The 12612-nt window shown below is 46.7% G+C and overlaps 1 protein-coding gene across 3 annotated transcripts in view; it reads left to right on the top strand.

The window, feature by feature from the left end:
- The first annotated feature begins 5703 nt into the window (after positions 1–5703).
- The window catches only part of Prom1 (prominin 1), a 64721-nt gene continuing 57812 nt past the window's right edge, over positions 5704–12612 (top strand). For all 3 annotated transcript variants that reach the window (XM_013008870.1, XM_013008869.1, XM_013008868.1), the window contains exon 1: positions 5704–6081. In XM_013008870.1, coding sequence (XP_012864324.1) covers positions 5862–6081 — 220 coding nt within the window. In that variant the 5' untranslated portion in view covers positions 5704–5861. The remainder of the gene's footprint in view (positions 6082–12612) is intronic.

The following is a 12612-nucleotide window of genomic DNA, read 5'->3' as shown; positions in this document are numbered from 1 at the left end:
CCTGGGGAGCTCGGCGCGGCCCGTTTGTGGGGAGCGACCCCCCCGGGGGCGCAGCAGGTGTCCGCAGCCGGGGAGCCGGGCGGCCCGCGGGTGGATCCCGGGATCGGCTTTCCGGGAGGGTCCGGGCGAGCGCGCCGCCAACTTTTCCGGGGAGGTGGCCCGCGCCCCGCCGCCGGGACCTTCCCGTCCATCCTCCCGTGGGGGGACCGGCGGCTGGGGCTCCCCAGATTCGGTGGCTCGAGTGGACCGTGCCAAACGCCCGCAGGCCGCGGGGCTCGCTTCTCCCGGGCAGGGCGGCGGGCGGAGGGCGGCTTTGGAAACTTCCTTGGCTCCCCCGGGAGGGGCCACTCGGTGGCCGGCCCTGGGCGGGGGTTGGGGGACGCAGCGCGCCCCGGGCCACGTGGAATGCGCGGTGCCGCGGGAACCGTCTCCCCGTGGCCGTTGGGGGAGCGCACGCACCCCGCGCCCCTGGCTTGAAAGCACCCCGTCTCCGCGCGGCGATCTGGCTCCCGTGCGCGGGGAACCGGGTGGCTGCGGGCTTTCCAGGCAATGGAGACCCGGGGCGCCCAGGGCGCACGGGGCCGGAGCGCGTGGAATGGGACACAAAGGCGAGCGTGGACCACCGCGAGCTTTCACCGCGCCTGAGAGCCCGGGGCTCGCGATCAGGGTCCCCAGGGCAGGAGGATGGGGTGGAGGGGGGAGCGTACCCCCACATCCCCTTCTCGCTAGCCGGAGCGCCCCGCCAGCCGTATCCAGCTCGGGTCTCGGGATGGGGGGGAAAGGACCCCGCGCCGACGCGCCCCATCCCCCGGGCGGATTCCTGGAGTTTCTGGGCCCCGCGCGCCCTCCGGGCCCGAGCCGTTCTTTTGTGTCCCGGTGCTCCTCCAAGAGGCCCGGGCGAAGGAGGGAGTGGAGACCAGGGTAGGGGGACACCCCCTCCCCACCTCGGGCCTGGCAGTGGGTTGGAGGGAAAGCCTGGGGGTGGACAAGCCCGGGAACCTCTCTTCCTGCAGCTACAGGTTGCTTCAAGAACCTGCAGCCAGAAACCCGCCTTTTTTGTGAGCGACTGCTGACTTTTGTTGAAGCAAGTTCAGGGGTGTGTGTGTCTGTGTGTGTCTGTGTGTGTGTCTGTGTGTGTGTGTCTGTGTGTCTGTGTCTGTGTGTGTCTGTGTGTGATTCCCCTTACGTTTTCACTCATGGATGGCATTCTACCAGTGAAGCCACAGCCCTCACTTCTGGCTTCTGGGTAGTTGACTGGATATAAAAATCTCATGAACTCTTCAAGAGCTGGCTTTGAACTAACATCCTCAGATCTGAGCCTCCTGTGTAGCTTGGATTACAGGCTTGAGCCACCTCCGATTTCCGTCCCACAGACCCGCTAGACTCGGGCAACTTAGGCAATGACTTAGATTGATCCCTAAGAAACTGTTTTAGGAGGGAATATTTGCATATAAGCAACTTCATGAATTTGAACTTTGGCGATAGTGCTGATTTCTCCCCCTCCCCTCTTTGTGAGTTTACTCTTTGAGTTTCCTAGGAGCTGTCCCTTCTGGGGGGTGGAGGGGGGTGTGGGGAGAAGCCCAGGGGGCCAGTAGCAGCAGCACACCCACCAGGGTGGACCACCAACTGTGTGCCACCTGCTTTCCCTGTTAGCTCTCAAACCTGCCCGCCCTATGGGACATCTTCACTTTATAGACCAACACAGCAGACTTTGGAGAATGTAAGCAACCATCATCTTCACAGAGTGAATCAGAGAGACCAGAGATTCTGCCCTATTTTCAATGATTGGGCTGTTGTCTACCAAGCAGCGTGCCCTTTAGTTCTGTTTTTCCTTATGTGTCTTGTAAAATTTTTATGGACTTCCTTATGATTTCTATATAAGACTGTTTCTGTTTGTCCCAGTCCTTGAAGTAAGCAAGCTCATCAAAAGGCAAGTTGAAAAGCAACAACACAAACCTTTCAAACAAATAGGATGTTGTTTTGCTTAACATATGAAGGAAATAGGTTTATCCCTGGGCCAGGATCAGGATGCTCTTTGTTATAAATGTAATGCATGCTAAGTCGGTTTTTAAGTTATTTTTTATTGTTGCTATAAAGGAGATGTACGGGGGCTACTGTTACATTTGTGGCTAACTCTGTTAGAAGAGGGGCTTCATGGAAAGATGGACGCCAAGGCTTAGGGACATAGCAGGAAAGCTGTGGTTGACTAGCCAGACTGAGGTTCCCAGGACATGTGTCCAATGGGCTCCTTCAGTGGTGTATAACTATGGCTGCTAGGGGACATTGGATGTGACTACTGCCACCCTCATGGCTAAATCAATTGGAAACTGCAGGCCGTGGTGTGTGCCCCAGCCCCAGGCCCAGTAGAAAGCATCTGGTGGACCCAGCCTGGCATACAACACCCTCTCGACTTATTTGGCATCCCAGCTGGCCTCACAAGGAGGGGCAGGGCTGCCTCCCACAGGACTCAGAACGTAGTCCCCACACTCCCAAAGAAGCACCCCAAATGATAAAGCATCTGCCATAGAGATGTTTTTGAAAAAAAAAAGAGTTTGAGAAAATCCCATTTAAAAAGAGGGGAAAAAGAATAAGAAAGAAGTCAACCTCTGCTTTTAAGCCAGTGTTTGCTGACATGGGGTCCTCCAAACTCCAAATTCAGAATTGTGTGAGGTGTTTGCTTAATGGTGACCTTCTTGGGGCCCCTGTATTTGTTTGAATTCAGTTGGGTTTGAAATAGTAACCACTGAGCTGCGCCTACCAGCCAGGAACATGGTGAGATGACTTTGTTGACCAGGTCTTGTTTAAGAGGAAGGCCTTTTCCCCAGAATGGTAAACCAGTTGTCCTGCCCAGCGTGCCAGTGAGGAGAGCCAGATCACCTACTGCTTTGGTTGAGGAAACAGTACAAGTAGTCCCAGGGCAAGACAGAAACCATCTAATGCATAAATGCTTGGCACAACTTTGACAGAGATAAAGATGATCATTCTGTACTAGTATCTCTCTATCTTCCTCCTTCGTTTTATCTCAGCAGTTATATTAGTTGTCTAAGGTCTGAGGCCATAGGGATACTAAGTCAGGGTTCCCCCACAGTAGCTGCAATAGGAAAGGTTCAAACAGTACGAGAAGACTGGGGGGAACTTTGGCCTTGCACCTGTTGTCTTCCATGTTAGCCTGGGAAGCTTGGAGTGTCTGGGAAAGTGACAAGTCATCCACGTGGATATTCCAGACACAGTGATGGTTCTCACATGTCTGCTGCTTTTAGAAGCAGTCACTTCTAAAATACATTTTAAAAGTCCAGATGAGATGAATAGAACTGAATTTATAACATTTGCTGGGAAATGAATGGAACTGGAGATCAGCCTGTTAAGTGAAATAAGACTGCTGCAAATCAATGATCACTTGTTTCCTCTCAAAACAACAATAACAAAAATCAACCAAGCTCATGGAAATACAAGGGAGAGTACTAAGGAGCTGGCAAAGAAAAGGGCAAAGGGAGGGGACAGAGGATGGGTAAGAAAGAGTACAGAGGGAGAGCAGCATCCCGAAATACAGTATGGAGGTATGCAAATATACCTCACGAGTTATAATTTCATATATGCCAATAAAAAAATAGAGTACTGAGCCTCATTCCCCCAAATAAGTTCAGTCATCTGCCTTGTAAGAAAACACCATTGGATGCAGATAGAAATTTTGGTCCCCAGAGTTGTCCTGGATATCATGGTGGTGGCTCCTTGGGCTACCAGCAGTGGCTCCTGGGAATTAGAGAGGACCCCAAGGACTTCTCTTTTGGGGTAACTATTCAAATGTGGAGGGAAAGTTCCTTCTTTCAACACTTACCTAGGACTTGATAATTCTCAAGATGTTATTATTCGCTCACAATTTACCTGAAATGTAAAAGAAGCCTATACTTTGGAGCAGGATGGAAAGAAATCTGGAGACACAACTTCTTTTGGCCGTGTAGGCAGTAGATGTTCGGTCCATGCTATGGTGAGCAGGGGTGTTTCATGTCCTTGGGGGTTGATTTCCCTTCTGTATTCTCCCTGAGGGAATCAGGAGGGTGTGTGTTCATAGCTCTCCTCGGGCTGTTTACGGCTGGCCTGACTTGGCTGCATTACCAGGAAGTGAGTCTTGGTCAACAGTTTTTAATCCTTTCAACCGCTGTAGTCCAGCTTAACTCACAGCCTGTGCTTCAGCAACAGCTAAGGTATATGTGTGGTGTGTGTACAGTGAGACCTTCCAAAGGGGAGCCCTTGGGTCCTATCAACAGGGGCCTAGCGTACATTGGGGGTGTGGTAGAAGCTGAAACTGAACCTAGGGATCTAGGAGTGGGGCTGAGCAGTTACTAGTTTGTAAAAGGCAACTTACGAGTTCACCCTGTAGCATTAGGTATGAATTAACATCTTCATTGAAATAGTTCACAAAATAATCTCTCTTCTTGACTGGAGCCTCTTTGGTTTGGAATATAGCTACTAAGTTCTTTGGCTTACTGTAAGATGTGCCATTTTCTCTGTGTGTGTGTGTGTGTGTGTGTATGTGTGTGTGTGTGTGTGTGTGTAGGGTGTACTGGGGGCTTGAACTCAAGGCCTGGGCACTGTCCCCTGAGTTTTTTTTTCCCAAGGCTAGCCCTCTACCCCTTGAGTTACAGTTCCACTTTTGGCTGTTTTGGTAGCTAATTGAGGTAAGAGTCTCATGAACTTCCTTGCTCAGGCTGTCTTCAAACCACAATCCTCAAATGTCAGCCTCTTGAGTGGCTAGGATTACAGGTGTGAGCCACCAGTGCTCAGCTACAGTGTGTGTTTTAAGGGCACATTCTATTTCCCTTGAAATTACCTAGCATACAAAATGACAAGTGTCCCTGAACACTGAACAGAGAGAGGAAGAGCCGGGAATCCCAGATGTGATTTTTGGGTTGTATGACCATCAGTCTAGTCTCAGGAAATAGTTCAGGACTTCAGATGGCTTGATTTCTTTATTCCTTATATTTCGTGATTACGTACCTGCTGATTGCAGACACTGTGAGTCTTGCCTTATGTTAGGCTTTTGTAGGTCTATTAGAAATGAGATCAGTGAACAGATAAATATAAGACAGAGTGAAGAATGAAAGCATAGATTTGGAGACAAAAGATAAGCATCTAGTCGGTGGCAGAGCAGTGGGGTTGGGGGGCATCGGCACCTCTGAGGCTGAGCTGTGGTGAGTAATCACTTAGTATCTCCTGTCCAGAGCTTGGTCTCCAAAGGTGAGCTGTTGCTTGGATTTCTGGCCCCAGTGTTCATCATCTGTAACCTTGGGCAGGTTACCAAAATTCTTTCCATATCAAGTTTCTCCTCAGTGAAGTGGGATCCTGCCTTCAAATCATACAGGACAGTGCCTGGAATATTCTTTACTGCACGTGGAGCCTTAGGTTCCTAGACCACATAGCCATAGAGCTCTCTGAACTGTACCAGATGGTTGCTGATCCTGGACAAGGTCTACCCTCAGAGTCTGGCCCCCACCTCCCATTCCAGGAAAGAGCTTCTCTGGGTCCTGGCTTCCTGTCTAGCTCCTCCCCTGAAGCTCTGGGACAGGCTCTTGTTTGATTTCACTTAGGGGATTAGACCCAACCGCTGGCTCTACCGCTTTAGAGCCTCCTCCCAGGGGGCGGATCCTGGGGCAAGCAGGTCATCTTTTTAGTGACTCTCTGCTCCTTCTCTTCTTGCCAGGGATGGTGCTTTGAGTGAATGAACCCCTTGGAAAAGGCTCTTCTGTGCTGCCAGCCGGCACCCCCAGGGAGCAGGGAAGCCCCCTGGGGCTCCTCTACCCAGGAAGACTGTTCTTCCCCAGGACTTCCAGAAACTACCTCATGCTTGGAGGATCGTGGTAGCCATGGCCCTTCTACTCGATGTCCTCCTGCTGCTGGGGCTCTGGGCAAATACCATTTCCGGAGGGCAGCCCGCATCCACGAACAGGCCTGGAGATTTCAATTATGAGTTGCCTGCCACAAAGTATGAGACTCGAGACGACTATGAAGCTGGGCCCGCGGGTCTCCTTTTCCACATGGTGCATCTCTTTCTTTATGTGGTGCAGCCCCGCGATTTCCCAATAGGTAAGTGCCCACCTTGGGGAAAGATGGGACGTCTCCCCATACCCACAGCTTTGTTTCCTGAGAATGGTCCATACGGAATAGATTCAGCTTTTTGCAGTATAAGGTTCAAATGATCGCTTGCACAGGAGCAAAAAAAAAAGCAAAACAAAATACTGAGCTAGAACTTTCGGCTTGCCTGAAGTTAATGCGAAGGTAATTAGGGTGGCAGGAAATTGACTAGGAGAGAAGGAATCAAACTAGGTGACTAATGTTGGTTTTCCCATTCTTTACCGTCTGTGTTGTTTTGATTTGAAGAGTGAATTATTCTAAAGCACATACCAAAGGGGAACGTTGGGGGTTAAAAAAAAAAGGTTGGTAGAATGAGGAGTTAATAATTATCTGGCGATTACCTGGCATCATGTTGTCACTTAAAAATTCAGCTCTCTTCTGCTGCCTGCCCACAAACTGTCATTTTCAGATTGCTTAGGGCAAAGACTGCACTCTTCATTTCTGTTTACCTGATTTATATAGTTGCTGGAATTCTTTTGAGTTTGGGTGTAGGGAGGGGGTAGCCGCATCTCGAACAGTATGGTGCAGTGTTATTGTTCTTTGTACACAGTGTGGTTTTCCACTTTGGCCTTCTTGTTCATCTTTATCTTGCTCATCTAAGCGCTGAAGTCCTCTGGGTTTTGTGATCAAAGGAATGGGGGCGAGAACATGAACATCCTCTGTGCAAACTATCTGCCACTGGAATTTATCAGCTACTTTTTTTTAACATTAGTTTTTACAGGAACTCCATACAGTTTTTTTTAAAAAATGGCTTTATATTAGATTTCTGCTAAGCTGGTGTATAAACAACAAAGGTTTGAATACTATCATTCATTATAAAATGTGTAGTTAATTTGTAGTAGCCTTATTATTTTCCTCAGCTGGTCAGCTACTGTTCATAAGAGGCTTATTTGTGTTTGTATGTGTGTGTGTGTGGGGGGGGAGTGTAAGTGCTCGTGTGTGTGAAAGACACAGACAGAGAGAAAATCTAGTTAGTGAACCTCACCACTTATTTATAGTATAAGAAGTTTATAGCATTTCATCAAGCTACACTTTTATTGACTTTTATTTTTACATCCATTTGCCATAGATTAGCCTGTGACTGTTAGTTTTGTTTCTAAATTTCAATATAAAGAATATGTTATTCGAGTCTATTGTCACTGAAGAGGCTGCTGGACCTGTGCTGCCCATTGTTAAAGGCTATGTTTGGGAGTCCCAAGGACAAAGGTAGCAAGTCAGCTGAGTTGAATAGGTATCTCTTAGTTTATTTGTAGACTTATTATGAATATCACTGAATAAACAAATAACTCCCAGTGGTTTTTGTTTTAGTCTTTGCTTCTTTTTAAATATATGCAAAAAAAATAAATATATGCAAAGCACAGAATTCAGTTGTTTAATATGAATTCACAGCAATGTCTTCCCAAAGATGGGGAAGAAGCTTCCCCCATCTGCTACATCATATCCTATAATTAGTTAACCCTACCCTCTCCTTCCAGGTGTTGCTTTTCTAGGTCTGGTAGGAAGGCATCTCAGACTTTCCAAGGGACACAGTGTTGAGTCTACACTGAAATGACTAGATTACAAAATATGCAAGATTCACACGTATCTCACCATGTATTCTAAGGTTTTGATCTTCAGCAACAGGGGTTTGTCTAGAAGGAAATCTAAATAGAATGTGAGAGCATGAGCCTAGTCTGTCTTGACCTTCCTCAATGCTTACTTCCTCGCTGTAAGCAATTCTTCAGCTCTTCTGCCTTAGATCAAAGCAGAACAATATTACCTTTGATGGCGCAGGGCAAAAATTATTAAGTTGCTTAAAGAGTCTGATATTGAATTTAAGAGATGATGTCTTGGAGTCTTGGTTTTCTTCTACCATCTCATTTTTAAAATATTCTTTTCACCCAAGTTACTAGATTTTGTGATAATCTCAAAGTTCTGGCTGGTTGTTAGCACGTACAGGACACTGAGATCAGGAATCATGATTTTTCCACTTGGGGCCAGTGCATTTCACACCACCAGATCGTGGGGCAACATCTTCCTAGGAGTAACAAACAAAACAAAAACAGCCCTCTCCATAAAAATGAAAAAAAAACAAAGAGGGAAGGGAAATTCCTTTTTATTATTTATTGGTTTAATTAGCTCACCACATTAAACAAAGCACAATATAATATTTTGATCAAAGGTATTTTGCATGGGTCTGTTCTACTTTGAAAGGGTAGAGGTGCTTTGAAGGCAAGGTTCTAGTAGGTTCTAGTACAGGTAAAGGGATGGAAGGAACTTTCAGAATCTACATTCTCTCTAGATTTTTTTTTCTTGCCAGTCCTGGGGCTTGCACACAGGTCCTAGGCACTGCCCTTGAGCTTCTTTTGCTCAAGGCTAGCACTCTACCATTTGAGCCACAGCACTACTTCTGGCCTTTTCTGTTTAAATGGTACTGAGGGAATTAGACGCAGGGCTTCATGCATGCTAGGCAAGCACTCTACCACTAAGCCACATTCCCAGCCCCAAGAATCTCTCTCTCTCTTTTTTTTATTACCATTGAACTGAGAAGTTTTTCATTTTATATCCTGTGTCCAATCAAAATGTTTTACTAAGCTTTGAATTTGGAACTCTATTAAGAGAAGCCTACGTTGTATCCTGTAAAAATCTGACCTTTGTTCTGCTAAGAATGAACAATGAAGTTCTTCTTAGGCAGAAGAAATTAAGTCCAGATAACCATGCACAATGGGTTCTAGAACCTGGCATGGCTGTCTCAAACACATCGCCCTGGCACGATACAACGAGAGCAAGACCGTGTGGAGAGGCCTCCTCAGCGTGTTCATTGAAACCAGGAAGGCTGTCAGCGGCTGGATACCCAAGGGAGGGTCCTTCCTGGCAGAGGGCACAGGGATGTGTAGACAGGAGGAAACAATGGTTGCAATATCAGCAGCTTAGTTCATTCAGGATGCCATCACAAAATTCTGTGAAGTAGTTGGCTGAAAATCAGACATTGATTGTTTGTAATTCTGGAGTCTGAAAAGTCTGAGGTGAAGGTGCTCAGTGATTTGATGTTTCCTCGGGACCCATATCCTAATTTGCAGACAACTGTCTTCTTGGTGGGCATTCACATGGACTTACTCTTAGAGGGAGGGAGGGTGAGAGACAGACAGACAGAGACACAGAGAGACAGAGAGAGACAGACAGAGAGATAAAGAATAAGCAAATCCCATTATGAGCACTCCACCTGTAGGCATCTCCTAGACCATATCATTTCCCACAACCCATCCTCCTCAATGCCACTCATTCCAAGGGAGGCTGCAGCCTCACCGTGTGAATTTGGGCAGGATACAGACACATTGGAAGAGCGGATGATGCAGGAGTGCATAGAGTCAGTTGAGGAAGGTTAGAGAGAGCAAGAGTTGCAAGGAAGAGAGGGAAGACTAGCACGAGACTCGCACTTATTGAAAGACTGGACTTTCTGAGAGCCCCAGGGACTGTTTTGGGGGAACCCAATGACAGCAGATAGAATAGATCACCCGGGTAGAGGCTTTTGCAATGTTCCCAAGAGCTAATAAAGCAAGGTAAAGGAGGAAATGGATGCCTTCTCTACATCCAAAGAATGATTTTAGCACTTGCTATTGCCTAGTGGGTGATGATGTTATTTCACCTGTGGGCTCTTTTCTCTTTTCAGTAGAAAGTGAGTGTAATCATAACCTAGAGGCCTAAATGAGATGATAGTAGATAGATAGATAGATAGATAGATAGATAGATAGATAGATAGATAGATATAGATATAAAACCCATGTTTATCACTGGGCCTTAGACACAGGGCAAACCCGTTAATAATGGCTGTATTTACTAGTACTTTTAGTATTTGAAAGAAAGAGTTAACTAAATGTGATAGCAAGGTTAATGTAGGGAAGGAACTGTAGGGATGCAAAGTGTCTCCTACAGGCATCATTAAAATGGCCTTACTGCCGTCCCTTGGGATCATTCTGTACAGAATTACCTCCTTGAAAGCAGTTTTATGACTTTGAGGTTAAGGGGTTGTGTCTGCTTAGCAGGCAGGTCCTGGGTAGCAGAGTGGGGTTGAGTAGCCAGGGCTCCCTGCTCTGCTAGTTTAATGAACCATTGCCACTGCTTTGTAAGAGTCTATACATCTAGCGGGCTCTTGTTTCCTCTTCATTTCTTTGAGTTGGGATAAACTCTCAAAAACCTTCGTGGTGGGGAGCGGTTGATGGCTATAGTTGGTGATGTTATTTCTATGTATTTACTCTGTACATTTTACTATATATTTATATATGTTTACTTTCTATGTATTTTATTATATATTTCTCCATATATACTTTCATATTTCTATACATTTTGCCCTTGTTTACAGATAGCTAATGGAAAGGTAAGTCAGAACCAGATTACATGTGAAAGCCACACACTAGTAAGACACTGAGAGACTTTTGTCTCTAGGACTAGTTATATCTCTGTAACTCACAGCTACCTTTGGATAATTTGTTTTCCTTTTATTTTATTGTAGTGCTTTTGACATAATCATAGGTTCAAAACAAAAGCAAACAAACAAGCAACTAAGACCACATGTACATACACTCACACACAAAAAAGAAAACAAAAAAACAAATTAAAAGAACAAAGAAAAAAATCTAAAAAGGGGAGTAGAGCAACCTTAGGGGAGTGTGAAAAGCCAGTGGTGTTTGCATATTAAAAGTGGGCACTGCAGAAGATTATCCGAGGTGGGGGCCAATTTCCTATAGGTGGAATGAATTTGTGATCAAGACAAATTTCAAATTTGCCATCCATCTATTCTAGGGAAGCAAGCAGAAGAAAACTCTCTAAAATGTTCTTCTACCCTCTTTGGGTGTATTTGTTAAAATTAGCTTTTAGGATGGTTGACCTATTTCTCAAAGCATTTTTGACTAATCTGATTAGCCCTTGGGATCTGGTATGTGTGAAGCTGGGGTTGGAGCAGAGAGGAGGAGGGTGCATCTCACCCCAAGAGTTCACCAAGCCCTCCATGTGGTACAGGAAGCCTAAGAGCACCCCCCGCCTCTGTTCCCTGAGGTTAAAGAAACTTACTGATGCATTGATAAGAAAGAGTCAGGATTCTGTTGTACCACAGTACTCAGGAGCAATGAGGGATGAACTCCCAGGGCTGGGCCTGTTGTTCTGGCTTTCCCTTGCCTCTACCCTCCATTTCCACACGTGATACACCCTTCTTTCCACCTTACCCTCTGACCTCCCAACTCACACAGTCCCAACGGTGGAGAGCGAGACCACCTATGTCATCAATCTTAGGACAACTTCCCTGAGTGTGACCTGGAGTTGTTCCTCTTCCAGTCTGGATCTGATTTGCTCTGAGTTGGCCAGCCAATCAGCAATCATGGACCCATTGAGTAACCACCACTTGATATACAGTGCTAGAGGGAGAGGCAATTTCCAGGCAAGGGTGGCCCACTGACCAGCCCCACAGCAGTGTGATGCCAGTGTTCATGTAGTGCGGGCTCCAACACCTGTGTGTGCTTCCCTAATTCACACCAAGCCAGCATTGTTCCCTTTAGGTCAGGTGACTCATTTTGGCTATGACCTTGCCATCCATCACGTCACAGAGGGAATGGAACTGTGCAGATCGCTCCTCCCTCCCTGCGCGGTCACTCCCGGCCATCTGGACAAGCCATCCACTCCATGAACCAGGTCCTGTCCATGTGTGGTTGGGTGGTTGAGGAGGCTGAGGCTCAGAGGAGAGAATGGACTGCCAGATCCCACAGCCAGGGAGGCCTGAGCTGGGGTCTCAGTCCAGGGAACTGGCTGGGAGTCTTGACTGGTCATTGCCACTTTGATTTTGCTGGTGACGGGAGAGATGCAGGGACTAAGAGAATGGATCAAGGCCCCTCGTGCTGATTGATGATCTAGAGGATCTGGACTTCAAGCCTGGGGCTTCCCCAGTGTTCTCCATGTTACCTCTGTAGAGCTACAGATCTGCTGTACGACCACACCTATTTCTCACCAGCTCCTGGTGTGTGTGTGTGTGTGTGTGTGTGTGTGTGTGTGTGTGTGTGTGATGGTGAATCTGCTTTTGGTTAAGTTTAGAGTTGCAGTATCAATGGCTAGGGAGGTCAACTGTACCTGTAAAACAGCAGATTTGGATTCATGCTTGAGGGAGAACAGTTTCTAGATGGTGGCAAACATGGGCCCCAGGAGGCAGATATTATCTGGTTGTCCATTTCCAATATTGTTGGTACTGATGGCCTGTATCTAGAACTCACTCATTCATAAAGTCCCAGCCCTTTCAAAACTGTGCAGAGATTTGTTCTCCAATATATTAACAACTCTTAAAGAAGGGGATACCTTGCCCATTTACTGGCTTGAATTGTTCACTTCATGGATTGTGGCTATCTTTCTATGGCTGTTCCGATTATTGTGGCTAAATTTGGAAGGTTCTTTCAAGCAAGGAACTTCAACCATTCACTCCCCAATCTTTTGATGTAGGGCCAACATTGGAAATTTGTTTTGATG

The sequence above is a fragment of the Dipodomys ordii genome, unplaced genomic scaffold (assembly GCF_000151885.1).
Source record: "Dipodomys ordii isolate 6190 unplaced genomic scaffold, Dord_2.0 Scaffold8, whole genome shotgun sequence".
Taxonomy (NCBI): Eukaryota; Metazoa; Chordata; class Mammalia; order Rodentia; family Heteromyidae; genus Dipodomys; species Dipodomys ordii.
This window is presented reverse-complemented; position numbering and strand designations above follow the sequence as displayed.